Source organism: Larus michahellis, chromosome 6 (assembly GCF_964199755.1).
Source record: "Larus michahellis chromosome 6, bLarMic1.1, whole genome shotgun sequence".
Classification (NCBI taxonomy): domain Eukaryota; kingdom Metazoa; phylum Chordata; class Aves; order Charadriiformes; family Laridae; genus Larus; species Larus michahellis.
In genome coordinates, this window is record NC_133901.1 from 59,372,820 (window position 1) to 59,390,383 (window position 17,564).

General features: G+C 54.0%; 2 protein-coding genes across 2 annotated transcripts in view; one reads left to right on the forward strand and one right to left on the reverse strand.

Moving 5' to 3' along the window:
- NT5C2 (5'-nucleotidase, cytosolic II) overlaps window positions 1-1,933 on the reverse strand; it is a 67,213-nt gene extending 65,280 nt beyond the window's left edge. Inside the window, exon 1 of the mRNA XM_074592471.1 lies at window positions 1,914-1,933. The gene's annotated coding sequence lies outside the window, so the exon portion shown is untranslated. The remainder of the gene's footprint in view (window positions 1-1,913) is intronic.
- A 1,497-nt stretch (window positions 1,934-3,430) lies between these two features.
- INA (internexin neuronal intermediate filament protein alpha) lies at window positions 3,431-10,098 on the forward strand. The gene is made up of 3 exons (XM_074592478.1): window positions 3,431-4,371; window positions 7,938-8,062; window positions 8,657-10,098. Exons 1-3 carry the CDS (start codon window positions 3,460-3,462, stop codon window positions 8,928-8,930), a joined length of 1,311 nt encoding a protein of 436 aa, XP_074448579.1. The 5' UTR covers window positions 3,431-3,459; the 3' UTR covers window positions 8,931-10,098.
- Window positions 10,099-17,564: the final 7,466 nt, after the last annotated feature.

A 17,564-nucleotide genomic window follows, 5' to 3' on the forward strand; every position in this document is an offset into this window, starting at 1 on the left:
TTTCTTTGGTTTTCTGCCTGTTTTCTGGCCTGATAGATTCCCCTGTGGCCGTGTGTGTGTGTCCCAACAGAGCTCCATTTATTACTCAGGTATCAAGGCTTCTTGAGGCTGAACACAGCCCAGTTTGTGCCCACTTCCAGCTTCCCATCTCCTTTCAGGTCTGACACACTGGTGTTCAGCTTGTCTCCAGCTTCTGGCAAGAGGAAAAGGAGAAGTGGAAGGGGAAGGGAATTTAGGGAATTTAGGTCTGAGTCATTCAAGGACTTCCTTCCAGGCTGATGCGACATGACTTCTTCTCCAGGAAGTAGCCACACTGCAGCTCTCCCTCTCACTGGCAGGGCTGTACAGGTTTGTCGGCCAAGTCAGTCCCCGAGAGCTGGGTCAGGGGCTCAAGGGACTTGCAAGGAAGTTGCATTTGGGTGCCAGCCACCTGGGATGGGGGTCCTGCTGCAGTTGCCTGGAATATGGGTGCGCCCCCAGAGCTGACAGCTCACGCTGAGGTGGATCCCAAGGTCTCGGCCACCCATTGCTCCTCTGAAAGAAGCAGCCTTCCAAGTGATCTGGAGCCACATCCTTGTTCTGCAGTATAGAACAATAATGGCACTTACTAGTATTTATTGGCTCCAACTCCTTGTGCTCATTCAGCTACAGGGTCCCAGCAGTCACACCAGCAACTGGCTCAGGTCCCAGAGTCTCCTTCCCTCTGTGTAGAAAGGCTCCAGAACAACTCAACCCATTGGGAGGCAAAGGGATTCAGTCCCAGGGTCTTTACCCATGGATGTCAGAAGTCCCTGCAGAGACCCTTGTATTTCTTCTGCTGGAGGAGACTGTGACACTCCTAACTCCGCTGTTAGACTACATATGCATGGCAGTGCTAAAACAGCACGAATGGGGAGGCCAGGGTAGGCTGCACTCCACTCTTCCAAGACAAAAGAGAACCACAACCACCTTCACCATCAGTAATACACATCAGAGCAAAGTCATTAAAACGGTGCCACATACATAACTAGGCAGAGCTGGTGACTTCTCAGTTATCTCATCAGTTATTGCCAGGAGCAGAAACCTGACTTAGGATACTGCAATGCAAAGCAACAGATGTCGAGGAAGTGGTAAGACGCACTTGTGTGTGAGGACGGGAAAGACCTGAAATAAAGAACAGATGAAGGAGAAGATTTCTGCATTAGCAGTGTGAGCCAGACAGCCTGGGCCAGGCGTCATGCTCCAGGGCCAGGATGGCTGGCAGCCCCAGCGTGGGCTGAGGCTGTCTGCCTGGCCTGCTCTGCCACCAAAACATAAGCTACTCAGACAATCCAAGTGTTGTAGCCTCACCATCACTGACCCAAAATGGGCTTCAGGAAAATGGATTCCTTCCAGGCAAACTACCTGTGAGCAGATTTAAGTCCTGGAAAAACAATGCACAAGCCAGGTCTCTCACCCAAGAGTGTGCAGAGCTCCTGTCTCTTTTCCTCCACTGACTGACACTCCTCATTCCTCCTGTGCCCTACGGGACAGGTACACGGGACTATAAAAGTGAGGGGTAGTGGGTACAAGTTACTCCTGGGGACATTCCGATTGAACACAAGAGGAAAATTTTTCACAAAGAGAACAATCAGCCATTGGATTAATCTCCCCAGAGAAGTGGTGGATTCCCCAACATTGGACACTTAAGATTCAGTCGGACAGGGTGCTGGGCCACCTTGTCTGGGCTGCGCTTTTGCCAAGTTCAGACCAGATGATCCCTTCCAACCTGGTACTCTATGATTCTATGATTCAATGATTCTATAATTCTATGATTCTATGACTAAGGTGGGGTATATACATGTGCGTGTTGATCTGTCACCAATCCCGGACTGCACACCTAGGGCCAGCCTGTTCCCTCAGTGGGGCCATGCTCTGCCTTGTGCTGGGCTCACCTCGCAGGGGGTGATTTCCCCATGGGGTTTCTGTCCCAGGCAGGGCCCTTCTAACCATGGCTGCAGGGACGTGGGCTCCTGTGCACTCCAGCCAGGGTTGCTTCCATGCTTTGCACGGCCTCCTCCGTAGCCACTGTTATGAGCAATTCCTGATCCAAAGGAGATGTGAATCACAGCATATCTCTCCCCATTTGGCTGGTCCCTTTAAACAGCAACAGCTCTTTTGGAAGTCATGACTCTCTCTCTGGCTTGCTTGTCCTCCCTGCTGGACCTCCCTCATCCTGTCCCCTGGTCACCTGTGAGGAGAAAAGGGGACAAGTGGAGTAGAGGAACTGGGCATAAGTACAGAGCTTAGTGGCACAGAGACGTACAGCAGGACACAGGATCCAGTTACACATTTCACCACGTTCCTCACACCTGGATCACAGCGATTTTAAGCTGTTTTTCCATCTCAGAGCTACATTTTGTGCTGCTGCTCCCAGAGATCAGACGCTTCCCACTCGTCTCTTGGCAGGTTCTGCCCTGGGGTGCCATGTTCCTGGGCAGGGCGCTTGGCCTGGAGGTGTGTGTGGGGATGTCCCCCTTCTTGTCAGCTGTGCAGCCCTGGGTACTCCCAGCAAAACCCTGCCACTGGAAAGGCACAGCCCGCTTGCATGGACAGGACAGAAGCTGAAGTGGCTCTTTCTGTTCCTGGCAAAAAACCTGGAGGGAAAATCCTCCCCTGTCTGTCCCCAGCAGCATGGCTGGACCGGTGATGAGTCTCTGTCCTGGGCACCCCCTCCTCCAGGCATGTCCACACCTCTGCAGCGCCCCTGCACCTCAACTGCCCACAGCCCCATCCTGCGGAGACACCACGCTGCCATAGGCAACACAGTCCCAACTGGAGGAGAGGGGCTGGGACCAGCCCCCCAGGACAACTTCAGCCCAGGTGTGCAGCACGGGTTGCCTAGAGCATCAGCGGGGACAGACAGGGATAGCCCAGCAGGAGTGATTTGGGGGTGCGTGTTTGTGTCTGTGTGTCTGCCTGACTCTGTCTCTCCACTTGGCCCATTTCTGTCTGCTCCCTTCTGTGTTTCTGCCTCTCCTTGCCTGTGCATCTGCGTGTGCATCTGCGTGTGTCTCTGTATGTCTGCTTGTCCCTTTGTCTGTCTGGCTCTGAGCACGTGTGCGTGCGTCTTACTGTGAACGTGCCTGTCCCTTTCCGCGAGTGCCTGCGCCTCCGTCTGTCTCGTTGTGCGTGTGTGACCTTGTCCGTCTGTCCGTGTATGTTTGTGAGCTGTGTCCGTGTGTCCGTCCATCCTTATCCGTCTGTCCCGCCCCGTGTCCCGCCCGCCGCCACAGCCCTTCAGCACTGCGGCGCACGGACAGCTCCCGCCGCCTCCTACCGCCGCGGCCCCGGGGACGCTCCGCGCACCGCGCATCTCCCGCGCACCGCACCGCGCACCGCACCGCACCGCGTCCCCTCCCCGCCGCAGCGCCCCGCCCCGCGCCCCTCCCTGCGGTACATAAGCGCCGCCGCCGCCACCGCCGCTCCCGCTCCGCCGCCATGAGCTACAGCGCGGAGCCGGCGGCGCTGGCCGCCTCCTACCGCCACCTCTTCGCCGAGACCCCGCGGCGCTCCGAGGGGGCGGCGGGGCGTTGGGCGCGCCCGGGCGCGGAGCCGGGGCCGGGGCGGGCCAGCGAGAAGGAGCAGCTGCAGGGCCTCAACGAGCGCTTCGCCGGCTACATCGAGCGGGTGCGGGCGCTGGAGGAGCGGAACCGGGGGCTGGCGGCGGAGCTGGCGGCGCTGCGGCAGCGCTCAGCCGAGCCGCGCCGACTGGGCCAGCTGCTGGGCGGGGAGCTGCGGGCCCTGCGCGCCCGCCTGGAAGAGGCGCACGGAGAACGGGCGCAGGCGGCGCTGGAGCGGGCGCGCCTGGCCGAGGAGACGCAGCGTCTGCGGGCGCGCTGCGAGGAGGAGGCGCGGGGCCGGGCCGAGGCGGAGCAGGCGCTGCGGTCCCGGCAGCAAGCGGCCGAGGGGGCCGCCCGCGCCCGGGCCGACCTGGAGCGGCGGGCGGCGGCGCTGCGGGAGGAGCTGGCGGCGCTGCGCAGCGCCCACGCCGAACAGCTGGCGCAGCTGGGGGCCGCGCTCCGCGCCGCCGCTCCCCCGGCCCCGGCCCACGCGGGGCGCCCCGACCTGGCGGCGGCGTTGCGGGAGCTCCGCGCCCAGTACGAGGCGCTGGCGGCCCGCAACCTGCAGGCGGCCGAGGACTGGTACCGCGCCCGCTGCGCCCGCCTCCACGAACGGGCGGCCCGCAGCCAGGAGGCCGTCCGCGCAAGCCGCCGGGAGGCCGGCGAGTGCCGCCGGCAGCTGCAGGCCCGGCTGGCGGAGATGGAGAGCCTGCGCGGCGCCCATCAGTCCCTGGAGAGGCAGCTGCAGGAGCTGGAGGAGCGGCACAGCGCCGAGGCCGCCGGCCTGCAGGTGAGCCGGGCGGCGCCGGGACCGGTAACCGTCCCTTCCCCGCGGAGGGTCGCCGGCACCGAGCATCCTCCTCCCGTGCAATCTGCCCCGGCGCTCGGCACCTCCGTCCCAGCAGCCTTCCCCCGCACAGTGTGTAGCACCGGGCGTCTTCACCCCACGCAGCCCCCCCGGCGGCTCCCCGCCGTACCGCACCGGCACCTCCGACCCGGCACACCCCGCCCCCGGTCCTGTGCAGCGCTGAGCGTCTCCACTGCATGAAAAACCCTGCAGCACAGCTCCATCCTCTGCAGCAGCCCCCCCCTCCCGCAGTACCGCGCAGCGCTGGACACCGCGGTGCCCCCCCCCGCACCGTGCAGCACCCACATCCCGAGCTGTGCTGCACTGCATGCAACACCCCCCACCCTCCAGGCACCAGCACTATGCAGCACCAACCCCTCTGCCTTGTGCAGTGCCCACCCCCGCAGGGGCAGTGCCCCCGCAGCACTGTGCAGTGCAGGGCACCCCTGCGGCCTTCCTCCCACCCTGCCATCAGGCCTCTCCGCCCTGCACAACAGATCCCGCCTCACCAGGGCATTGCCTGCTGCCTTCACACTCCATCCATAGGGCAGGTTTTGGGGGGACAAGCAGGGTCAGGATACTCCCTCCAACACCCCCTCCTTTCCACAGGGGACATCCCTGCACCTGGCAGAGCTGTTTGGGGCATCGCCCCATCCCATCCCTCAAGAATGAGCTCCAAAATTGCCCACACATTCCCCATCACCCATCGTTGCGGGTAATTCCTCGAAACTGTCTGCCCAGGCTTGGCGCCTAGCCCCATGGCCTGGCTCTTGGCACCTCCACCGCAGAAACTGGAGCTGTGCAAACGTTAAGGCTGAATTTGCAGCCAGATTCCAGCATCTTCTCTGTCTGTGGAAAGACTCACGTGGGGCAGTCATTGAGCACTCCATATCTTTTATTCCATTACCACAATATTACCACATTTTCTTGCTACAGGGAAACATTCATGAATTATGACAAAAGGAGAACTGAGATTGTTCTATTACATGGCTATTAAATGATCTGTGGTTTCTAAATCAAGCCGTTTCCTTCTAAATGCTGAAACAACTGCCTTACATCATACCTGAAGGACGTTGTTATTTCACACCCAAGTAATGCCTAGTCATTTTCAAGGCCAAATTTTGCCAGGCTCTTTAGAATTTGTGACTGTAGCTCTAAGCTGTTTGTAACCTCCCTGAATAGTTGAGGTCTTCTTTGACAAATATTATGGAAATAGGCAATATACAATATTTTCTGTAGTGGGTGAAAGGATTACACACAGTAATCTTCTTAAATAGTTGTGATGCCATGTGAAGAGGGATTGCGGGAACAATCTTTCAATTGGGGGAAAAAAAATGCAACTAGATTAAACGGCACCATAATTGAAATTGCTTTAGCTACAGCACAGCAGCTTTTTACTGCGTGACGCTCAGGATCTGCTTTAAGCGTGGTGATACTTAGGCATCTTTTGAACAATGTGCCTGTGTAGCAGCTAAATAATTTCCGTGGCTGCAACCAGTGGAAAAGGATGGAAGTCTGTCTTAAAAGAGAACATTCCTATTGTCTGAGCTTTTAAAACGTTCCTATAGACTGCTAAAGCAGGGACATGTCTTTTTATAGGCTATCCAGTCAAATCTGAACCAGTATGTGAGAGCTTTCTGTTAGGGGACAAGTTTGCAATGGTGTGGGGAGGGGGTTTTATTCAATCAGCTGGTAGAGCTGGGGTGTAGAAGAGAGGAACAGTCAAGGTAACAAGGATAACCCATTTTTAAAGAGCGTTTTTTTTCATGCAGGCTGCAGGCAAAAGGAAGGGGGCTGAAGGCTTGGAGGGTCTGAATGGCAAGAGTGGGGCTGTCCCAGGATTAGGTCACCCCAAGTCCCTCCCTCCTGTCATGGCTCAGTGCAGCAGCAGTAGTCTGGCTGCATCGGAGCAGGGATTTTCATCTGCACTGCAGTGGCATCCATGGGTGTCCTGGGGCTTTTCAGTTGGTGCCCCAGTGGTCTCCCTGAACCCCTTCCCATTGCCCAGTCCCACCTCAGAGGCACAGCTCCATGCAGCTGTTTTGCTGCGGGAGATGGTCAGGGCAGCATGGGTCAAGGCAGAGACCCCAAGGATGGCCCGTAAATGTCCCATGGGGTGGGATATGTCCAGCTAACTTGACTGTGAGATGCCCCGTGCCGCATGCGGGATGAGCTGGCACTGCTTCTCCAAGGGTCTCTTGCTCAGGCTGGGCCCATTGTGTCAGATTCACCGCAGCTCCCTGCTCCTTGGGCAGCTCCGTGACTCGTGGCTGTCTCTGCACTACGCATATGGGGGAGGTGATGCAGGACACAAAGGAGGGGACGGGATGGGGATGGTGCAGTGGGACAAAGCTCATTTGCTGGAACGGAGAATCCGGAAGCACTGGCAAAGGCCTGGCTGCAGGAGGGGGTACGGGAAAGCAGGCGTTGACAATGGCCATTGCAGGGCTTTGCAGGCAGGGCTGCACTGTCACGTAAATGCAAACTGCTTACTCATTCCTGCTCCAAATCACACTCCTCTGGTGGCACAGCGGGGTGGCTGGCAGCGGGAAACCAGCTGATTGGGAAGATCCCTATAGGAGTGGGTTTCACGGCTTTCAGGCTGCTGCTTGGATACCTGGATGCATGTGGGAGAAAACCGGGCTGCAAAAAAAATAGAAAAAAGATTAGTTCCCTTTGTAGAAAAAAGATTAGTTCCCTTTGTTAGCAAGGAGATCTGGCTTCAGACTCCTCCACGTCACTGTCAGAACTGGATGTAGCAGCCATGGCAGGGTGAAGCTGATGGGAAAGATGCTAGAAGGGTGTCGTCACCCAGCTGAGCACCCCGGCTGTCACCGCACAGCGCCCTGACTCTGTAACCCCCCCCAAATCCCTGTGTTCAGAGCCCCACAGTCTGGGGGTCTGAGGCATCTTCCGGGGAAGGTGTCAGCCTTCCTGGAGCCACTTCCTCCCTCGTGCCCTGGCAGCACCAATGCTCCTTCCACCACCCCAGACCCGCGTCCCAACTCTTCTGAAGCCCCCCAGGTGCAGACTGCAGCCCTTCTCCAGGCACCCGCTCCAGGCCTGTGCTGCTGCTGTGCCGGGTGCTTTCCCTTGTCCCGCTGAGCCACAGCCCCTGGTTTGACGATATTTAAGCCCAAAACTTCCTGTGCCCCCCCGCAACTCTTCCCTTCCCTCTGCAGCAGCCTGCCTTGTCCCCCATGGGACCGGGGGCTCCCCACCGTGTGCTATTTGCCCCCCCACAGACTCCACTGCAGACAGAAAACTATACAAATCCATCAATGGTTAAAGCCTCCCTCCTCCACACACTCGCACTCCATGCCCGGTGCTCTGCCAGCTTCTCCATCCCTGTTAGCGTGAGATTTCACAATCCCAGGCTCCTGGTGGGAAGTGTCATTATGAACCAACTGCCCGTTGCAGCTTCCCTGGCTCCGTAATGGGCAGAGCAGAAGACCCACAGGAGAGGTCCCTGCTCCGAAATGTGGCACTGAGCACCTTTGCCTTTGCAGGACACCATCGGGCAGCTGGAGGATGACCTGCGAAACACCAAAAACGAGATGGCTCGACACTTGAGGGAGTACCAAGACCTGCTTAATGTCAAGATGGCACTTGATATTGAGATAGCTGCCTACAGGTAAGGCTGCCCTGACCCTGCTCTGCCTGGCCACCTCCCAAGCCCAATCCCCTGAGCCCAGCAGGCTGGGATATTTTTCAAGGGCTTGGAAAATATCTGGGTAAACATGACGGTGTTGCTCCTCTCCCCTGCCTGTGCCTGCCATGCTCCTGCCTGGGGAGCAGCCACAGCTCCATGTCATGCCTCGATCTAGCAGCCGTGATCTGTGTCCCCAGCCACCCCAGCAGCAGTGCCATTTAATGGGGGACAGTTAGAGTTGGAAACTTGTCTCTCTTGCAAAGTCAAGGCAGATGCAAAAGGAGTCCCCTCTCTGGTTCGAGGCTTTATTTTCCTGGAATTTCTGGAGGGAGAGGAGGGAGCTGGTCTCATGTATCCCATCCCATACTGCAAATGCTTCAAAAAGGATTGACTAAGGCATATGACTTTTGAAGCAGTTTCATGGTGCGGCGTGACCTGAGCCTGTGTCCACTGCAGGCTGGGGGATGGCCTGGAGCGCTCGGGCTTGCTCGCGGGTCACAGCACGCCCTCAGGCTTTGCAGATGTCTCACGTGAGATGTCCCCAGACTAACCTCTTCCCTTGTGATGTGCTTGCAGGAAGCTGCTGGAGGGAGAGGAGACTCTCTTCAACACAGGAAGCGTCGGCCTTTCAGCTCCCAATCCCCTCCCCAACCCCACTTACTCCTTCCAGCCAAGAGGCTTTAGTTCCTCTACTCTGTCCTTCAGGGAGGAGGAGCAAGGAGAGGTTATTACAGTGACCTCTAAAATATCAACCAGCCGGGCTGAGGTGATTGAGGGGACCATAACCTCTGCCAAGAAAAGAGGGAGATTGAACCTGCATGAAGGAATCCTTGGGAATGCAAAAATGTAACCGTCAGGACCCCGTCCATTTTGCATTTGAGGGGGAACAGTCTCCACTCGGCCTTTAAATTGCTCCTCTGGGCACGAAGCCACGCTGGGCTCGCGGGAAGCCCCCCCTTAGAAACACATAACCCCCCAGGGACACCGACCTGGGGACGGCTTCCTCGCGGGTCCGGCCGTGCAGAGGCCGAGCTTGGCACATTGCTCCCTTTTAAATGGGGCGAGGCGCAGGCGGGTAGATAGGTGCATGTTGGTCGTCGTCGTCATCGTGGTGGCACAGTGGGCTCGTAGCACCCACCACCCCTCCCTCCCTCGGCAGGCGAGGGCGGGCTGGCTGGGACTGCTGCTCAGCCGGCTTTGCTGGGGAGGGGGGAGGAGGGAAACAATTCAGCTATAACTAGTTTCAAGGATACAGACTTTCATCTACTACCCAAATCCACATCTAGCTAAACTCTTGCCCGTTTCTCAAGATGTAGCCATCCACTTTTACTCCCACAAGCACAGAAATAGCCATACTGGACTGTAATCACACCTGACGTCTGGTCTATGAACCACTTAGGTTTTAAATTACAAGGAATGTTCTTTTTTTTTTCTGTCCTGACAACTCTTGCCTGGTTTCAGCAGCAGCGTTAGCCCAGGCAGGCGTGGGGAGGTTTGCTAGCAGCAAGCGCAGGGCAGGGAACCGCTGCATCAGAGCTGAAGGCACCACCACGCCGTGGGGCACAGTCTGGTGTCACTGGCTCCAAAGTGATGGGGTCTGCAGGGCCCCTTGTTCGGCTGCACATTCGTCACATGAAAAAAACCCCACGCTCACGTTTGCATTGTGTCCCAGCCAGTGCTGGGAAGCCACAGGACTCCCGAACACCAGCCTGCAAAGCATCCTCGTCTCCGCTCTAACTGTTCCAACACGTGCCAAATTTGATATAGGATTAACAACCATAGGTTTCCTTCAATGCCTTAAAATTGCCAGCAATCGCTTCTGCAAGAGCCGGAGACTCTGTGTGTGCGTGTGTTGCGTGTCAGGGCCCTGGCAAGGGTGTCATCACGAGACCTTACTGCCCTCGCGGTGGTGCCAGAGTAGTTCCTGGAACCAGCAAATCGTTTGCTCGCACTCTTTCCTCTTCTATTGTAAGGCACAAGTTAATAATTAAAAAGAAAGAAATAAGTTATGTGGATCAAACCAAGCTGTTGTGTCGTCTTTTCTGCTGCTTCGTCCCGGGAACACACCTCGGTGTCTGCCCCAGAGCTGGTTCGGTCCCTGGCAGCCCCTCTGGTCCCCTGCAAAGAGCTCGGTGTTGGGGTGCGGCTGCCAAACTCTGCGGCTGGGGCTGTGAGGCAAGGCTGGCCCCACTGACAGCACCAGGGCACATCTGGGGCTCACCCCCAGCTCCCTGTCGCAGTGACTCAGCTTTGTAGAAGAGTTCATGGCTGCCTGGCCGAGGGAACGTGGTCTCCCATGGCTGAAGGCACCCTCATTTGCCCAGAAACTGGACTCTGAGGCTTTGATTTGCATCACACCCCTGACAGTTCCGTCCCAAGCTGCCTGCCATTTCTTCTCCGCCCTGCCTGCATGCTCAGGGGTTAAAAACAGCCTCTTTGTTTGCCTTCACAAGTGAAGACAAAGCAATTTACACCATAGCAGGTGAAGAAGTGAGGGTGCACTCACCTCCCAGATAAACCCAGCAAAGGTGCCCACAGAGCCAGCGTGACCCACACTGGCTTATATTTGGAAGATGCCCACGCTCTGCCCGAGATGTGCCTGTAGAGGGGCACATCATCACCATCTGGATGAGGGGACTTTTGAAGTTTTATGGCACTTTCGAGCCCAGAAATTCAAAACTCCCGAGTCCTACTTTTCACACGGGATGGCAGCAGGACACGGAAAGAGCAGGGGCAGGCTTCCCGCCGGGTGACCCTGCCCACAGCACACTCTTCTATTGCCTTCCCCTTCCTGCCCGTCTCATGGCAATCTGCCCCAGAGCCCCAGGGACACGGTGTGACAGCCACAGGCTTCTCCACTAGCGCTGCAGGCCAGGAGCAGGACGGCCACCTCCCTTGACCCTGCCGCACCAATAGCCTTGGGGACAATGCCCTGGCGAGGCTGCTCACCATGGGGTGACACAGCCCTGGGGAGGGCAAAGCAAGGGGCACCTTTCAGTGGCAGGGGAGGGGGCTCAGGGCACGGATGGGGCAGCGCATCCCACCAGCAGCCCCCAGCGAAACAGCGCAGAGCAACTCGGGGTGCCCAGGTAGAGTGTTGGGGGTTGGAGGCAGCACCTGCAGGGTTAAATCCAGGGCAGCGGCACATAAAACAAGGAGCATCCAACCTCCAAACATCTCTCGGCTCAGCTGTCAGATAGGAAATGCAAACACACAGCATTTCTCCCAAACCATGGGGGGAATAAGAGGCAGATGTGACTGTGCAGCTAATGTAATATATTCTGAACGTCAAACACCCTCCAGCGCCGCTTTGTTTCTGTCCCTTGAGTACGAGCAGCCTGACCTGTCCTTTATCCCCAGCACAAGTCTCTGTCAGGATTCCTGCTTGTTCAGCTGGCTGGATGCTCGCAACGAAGCTGGGATTATACTTTGGCGATACCAATGAGGAGGGGCTGCAGTGCTGGAGGAGGGTAAAGGAGCTGAGAGGAGGATGAGGCGCTGTTACGGAGAACGGCTGCTTTGCAAGGGCCGGCTCCAGACGTTTCCTGCATTTCTGGAGCTCTGCAGCATTTTGGTGCTGTCTCATGATGTTAGGCTCCAGAGATGGTAGAGGGGCAGCAGGCGGGGAAAGGACCTGGGCGTTTAGGATGCACCAAAAAGGACCAGGCTGGATTTTAGATTACCTTATGGTTTTGACAACCCCTCTGCTGGGCTCTGTCCCTGTGATCTTATAGGATCTGAGGTGTCAAGCTTTAATTACCCTGATAGCAGCAAGCGATTGACCAACGCCACAAATGCTCTCCCAGGACTGAGGGTGAGTGAGAGCCCTTACAGGAGGGGGACACTCTGCTTTCCTGAAGGACAGACGGACCAGAGCTGCTGTGCAGCAAGGGAGGAGCTCCCAAGGGGGGGCAGGGCTGCCCCCACCTCTGCAGCAGCCTCCCAGCTACCGGTGTCCAGCCATGGGACCCCGGCATCCCAGTGCAGACGCAGCCCCTGGGGACAGCTTGCTCCAGGCATTTCCCTGGCCTCAGCCGATTTGGACTGCAGGATCAGAGAAGGGACTGCTTAAAGCCCAGTCAAGGCACACTGAGCCCCATCTGCCCAACTCCTGCAGGCCCCAGGTGGCTGCCGCCATTGGGTGTGAAGGCTGAGCTCCCCATTGAACACCTGGTGACGTGTGGCCCCTTCTTACCCTAAGGGAGGCCCATGCCCACACTCTCCTCATCTTTAGGAGAAGAACAATAACAGCAGAGAGGGACAGGCCTGGCTCAGCATGTTACCGACACTGACCTCTGGCTATCTCCATCCAGACCTCCTTTTCTATTGCTAACTTCTTCAGGGTGACTCCTTTCACCTGCCTGCTTACACGCGCCAAAACCTTCTACAGTGGAGCACTAAGCTGGAACAGGGCAATAAATCCTCCTTTGTGGTCCCATCTTTCTTACCAGGTTAAACACCGAGGCTGCCAGAGGAAAGAAGTGAGTCACACTGCAGATGCTTAAAAGATTTATAACTGCAGAACCTCGACCTCTCAGATGAAAGGCAGCTGAGGGCACAGATTGCACCAACAGCTCGGGAAGAAGCAGAGCACGGCCATTTCTCCACGATGCTGCGTTGCCTTCATCTTTATGCTGGGGGGAACTCCAGCCTCCATGGAAGGGTACAAACTGCCATCACAGGGCTGGATGGTTGGCTTTTTTTCCTGGATGGATGTGCTGGCCCATGCACCATGCAGCTGCACTTTGGGGCTCAGCTCATTTTGTTGTCATGAAGGTGAGATGGGACAGTCTGTGCAGCCTGGGATGTTGGCTGGGGCAGGCCAAGGTCACACTCTTGCTGCTCCAGTGATGCAAGAGCCTTCTTCACATCGTGACCCTGGAACCAAGGGTCCTACAGCTCTGCTGGAGGTTCCTGCAACAACTGCCTACGCTGAGATATTCAGCTCCTTGAAAACAGATGCTGGAATTCATTAAAGAGTAAGCCAAAGAAAATGCAGCCAAAGAAAAAACCCCAACATCTTCCTTTGGCAGGACTGCAACCAACCTCCTTCTCCAGACTGAGGAAGAACCCTACCATTCAGCAAGAAGGAATCAATAGGCAATTCAGAGCAAAGTCTCTTCCAGCACCTTTGGCTGCATCCATCCAGCGCTCTCCTTGCCAGTTCTTGGCACAGAGACCTCCCCCTGAAAGAGAAGAGCTTCTTCCCCAGTGAGTGACCCACGCAGAGCCCTAACACCAGCAGCCGAACAGATGCATCTGAATGATCAAGTGTCAGTAGGGTCTGACACATTAAAGCAAAGTTTATATCAAAATAGCATAAGCAGTGTGAGCTCATTCATGCAAGTCTTCGCAGGCATATGGGAGTAAGGATCACTTGGCAAAAGCAGCGTAACACGCAAACAGGGCACTGCTTGGGGTGGGGCGAGAGAATGCTCATAGATCCTGTTCTGTCCCAGCAGATTCCAGCTGAACCAGAAGGGCTGCAGAGCTGGGGTCTGCAATTATGGGGATGAGGGGATGCACTCCTACAGCTTGTGCAGGGGTCTTCATCCAAAGCCCAGCTAAACCACAGAGGAACCTGCAACTCTGCAACAAACTATTCTATCCTTGTTAAAGTGGGATGTACCACAAAGACACTCTGCTGCCTGGAAACTGACCACTCTGTTGGAGCTTGGCTGTGTCCACCATAACACGAAGAAGGAGCAGTGTTCACGCTGAACACAGACATACCTGCTTAGGTGGAAGGGAAATACATGGAAAATTTCAGAGCGCAATTCCAGAGCCCCAGGCACTCATCTACTTGCTGCTCGCAGATGGGAGCAAAGCTCTTGTGGTGCTCTGAACTTCAGTTCTGAAACAACAGAGGCACCAGAGTCCGTTTCTATTGCAGCAGGGCCAGCTCAGCTCCTCTGCCTTTGAACAGAGAGGTGGCTGCCTGCATCCCGCAGAGGGCCGGAGACATGAGCTCCTGGCTCCCCCATGCCCAGAGCAGCCTTGTAAATGCCCCGACACACACACAGCCGTTCTCCGAGACGGCGCACATGCACAGACCCGAGTGCGGCCTGTAAGAACAAGCTGTTTGGAGATGTCATTCAGAAAAGCTGAGGTCAGACTGAAAAACGCAGTTTGCACTGAGACTTAGAACATCATTATGTTTTAGCAAATTTTCAATGGAAATGCAAAAAAACCCAAAACACCCCAAGGCCCAGACACAAGGCACCTCACTAGCAAATTCCTAGTCCAGCAAAGAGGCCTGAGAGCTGTATGAATAAGAATGCCTGGCAATGCTTGAAGCAAGCCAAAATATTTCAGCATGCCAAAATACTCAGGCTAGATTCTTAAGGAAGCAAGGATTATAGGATCCATACTGTGACTGAATGTCCCCTTTACCCCCTGAACTCTTCCCCAGTCATTTTTTTATGCTCTTCAGCTTAACTTTGGCCACATTTGAGAGAGCTGAAAGTCTCAAAGATAGCAATCTCCCCCAAGTTTCACGTAAGCAGGTGCATAGGTGAAATACACTCGTTGATTGAAAAGTTGAGCTTCTCTTACTAGACACCAGAAAACCCATTCATTCAGAGGGCAGAGGTTATGATGCCTCAACACCAAGGCAAGCTTCACTGTGGGCTCATTTGCAACCAAAAGACAAAGCTGTAAAAGCAAAAGAAAAGCCAAAGAAAAGCCAAAAAACACCCCAGAATGAAACAAGCTTTTTTTCTTTTAAAAAAAAAAAGAAAACCAAACTGTTCACCAACTAGTTTCTTAAAACGAGCTGAATCGTTTGGGTTGGACTTCTACATAGATCACTACATCAATCCATTTGCAACTGGAACAACCTGCAGCACAACAAATTCAGCCAGGATGTTTATCACTTGGCAAAATTTTAAACAAGTAAAGTCTTCGAAAGAAACACAGGTTCCTTTGGTAACAGATGCTGTTACCGGTGCTGTTATACCTCCATTCATGAAGGGGATCTCAATAGCAGTCTGTTAATTGCCTGCCCTCACGTACCCAGCAGTAGCATGTTTACACACACAGCACTTGACAGAAATTATTGCTCTAGGTGGACAGAGCTGAGGAGTGAAGAACTCGGCTCAAGGTCATACGGCAAGTCAAGGACGGAGCTGGAAAGAGAATACAGACACCCCTGCGTTCAGCTTACCTGCTCCCACAGAGGAAGACCACCACCACACCTGTTCTGTACGTTGGGACACACAAATAATCTGCCATTTTATTGCCACCAATAGGTGAAATGTTTTCCCACGTCCCATGAGGAAGAAAAAGGTTCTTGTGAAGGGTGCTGGGCTTCTCACCTGATGAGTTCTTACCTTTCAAGTCCCAGGTATACGCAACAAAAGACACACTGGTCCGTCACTTAACACAACCACTTCTGTCACAACAAGCTCCACAAAAGGATGCTGCAAGCAGTGTGCTTGAGCACATCGCGGTACCCTGGAACGACTGGCTGCCTCCCCCCACCACACAAAAAGGGCTCCAAAGCAGCTCTCCCAGGAACACCCTTTGCCAAGCCCCCATCACCCACTTTACTACTGTTAATGTCTCCCTTGGAAGAAAACCGACATTTTAAGATTTCATTTCCAAATAGACTATTTTACCATGCAATTAGCAAATACAAGCTCTCTTTTCCACCTTGGGAAATATTTCTTTTGCAGATCACTGCTGCTTTGCTGTTATACCAGATCAAAACCCAGTAAAGATGGGAAAACAGCTCCAGTAAGAATTGTACAACTGCAGGGCAGCCAAACAACATTGCATTTCACCTCAATGGGATTACCATTTATCTCTCAAAAACAATAAAATTTGATCTGTTCAGTGATTAAACCTGTATTTATGGCAACTTTCTGAAACCTCAGCAAATGTAAATATGCCTTGGCTCTTTCAGAAAGGGTCTCTTAAAGGTAACAGGAGTAAAATTCAACCTTGCTTCTTCTCTTTGTGCTGAACTAATTAGGGATACAGAAAAAAAACAATGTAGAAGAAACAAATAAAAAGCAAAAGTGATGAGAATGTGCCATTTGCAACGTTCCATCTATTAGCAAGTACCTACAACAGCAGAACAAGTATATTTTAAAGTACCTAAACATTCAGGCTGGCACCTGGTTCACTCTATTGAGCATGCAGCATATTAGAGAATTCACATGGACAACTTGACCATCTGCCTTTAAAAGAAGGGGATGTAATACATAAAAACTCCTACATCTCTGTTAACAGGCTCACTCTCAACTGCTGGAGAGAGCTCCCCTCCACACCCCCCATTTGTATGGAGCACAAAATTCAAAATAACGATACTCCACCCTGAAGAAAAGTAAAAACAGAAATGCCAGGGATGTAATTTTAATTTGTTAGTCACTGTTAACAGGCATTAACATAAATCATTGCACATAAATGCCTGAAGATTTCCTGAAAAGGAATTCAACACAGACTAGTGTTAGACAAGCTTGAACAATTTTTCAGTAAACCTCATTGATTGTTTCACATCTATGGAAATAAGTGTTAAGGGTTCTCCTGACTCATCCGTGCCACAGTCTGGTGGCAATGCAGATCAAGTTTGGGTGCAATATCAGCAATCAGAACATAAATGATAGCCATACATTGCCACCACTGTGCCCCTCCATTTAGAGGACTCAGCTGCACATCTTGCTAGTCTCTTGAACCTTTTCTGCTTATTACACTAAATCTGCACTAAACACAAAGAAAACGGGCAGAACGTAACCAACATGATCAACCAATGACCATGACTCGATTGTAGCTTGATTCTGCATCTGTAAGAACTCCTGACACTAGGGCTCACCATCTCCTCTTGCTGGGAATTAGCAGATCTGTAAAGCAACTCAGAATTACGCTGCAGTACAAGTAGTATTTAATTAGGATCCATGTTAGCAGTGGCATCGCTAAGCAGGCAACCAGAAAATAAAACCAGAATTATTTCATCAAGTGAAGAAATAACAGTGTCTACAAAATAACAAACGGGTGCAAGCACACCTTCCCTCACTTCCAGAGCACAAAGCCGGCTCATCTCCCATGAGGGCAGAGATGCCATCCCATAGACCGCCTGTCGTTAAAGCTCTTCTATCATCAGGACCAAAAGCGACTGGAAGAAAGCCAAGGTTAAAAGGAGACCAAAAGAACTAAAACAGCAGCAGGAGAGCCAAAAGAAGATTGGCACATTTTAAAGCAAGCAGACTGATTATCTTTATACAGGAAATCACACAGCCCACAGATGAGCCTTGGCAATAGCGAAAGGTCACCCCGCTGCACACTGACGTGCAAAGCAGAGCCCCAGGGGGTACTGCGGGCGCTGGAGAGCAGATGAAACGTCAGTGCCTTCAGGGTATGCTTTAAGGTGAAAGAAAGCAGGATGTTCAGCCAGGAAAACTAAGCTAAGAATATGCTTTCTGAAAGCAGGTGAGGAATAAATAGAGAGAGAAGAGGACAAACGGGAAATAAGAGGTCACTAAGC

What these genes read in the sequence shown, in the direction of transcription:
- INA (XM_074592478.1), top strand. Translation starts at nt 3,460, where the DNA reads ATGAGCTACAGCGCGGAGCCGGCGGCGCTGGCCGCCTCCTACCGCCAC. An exon ending in CCGAGGCCGCCGGCCTGCAG is followed by an intron (nt 4,372 to 7,937) that starts GTGAGCCGGGCG and finishes TTGCCTTTGCAG; the next exon opens with GACACCATCGGGCAGCTGGA. An exon ending in ATTGAGATAGCTGCCTACAG is followed by an intron (nt 8,063 to 8,656) that starts GTAAGGCTGCCC and finishes ATGTGCTTGCAG; the next exon opens with GAAGCTGCTGGAGGGAGAGG.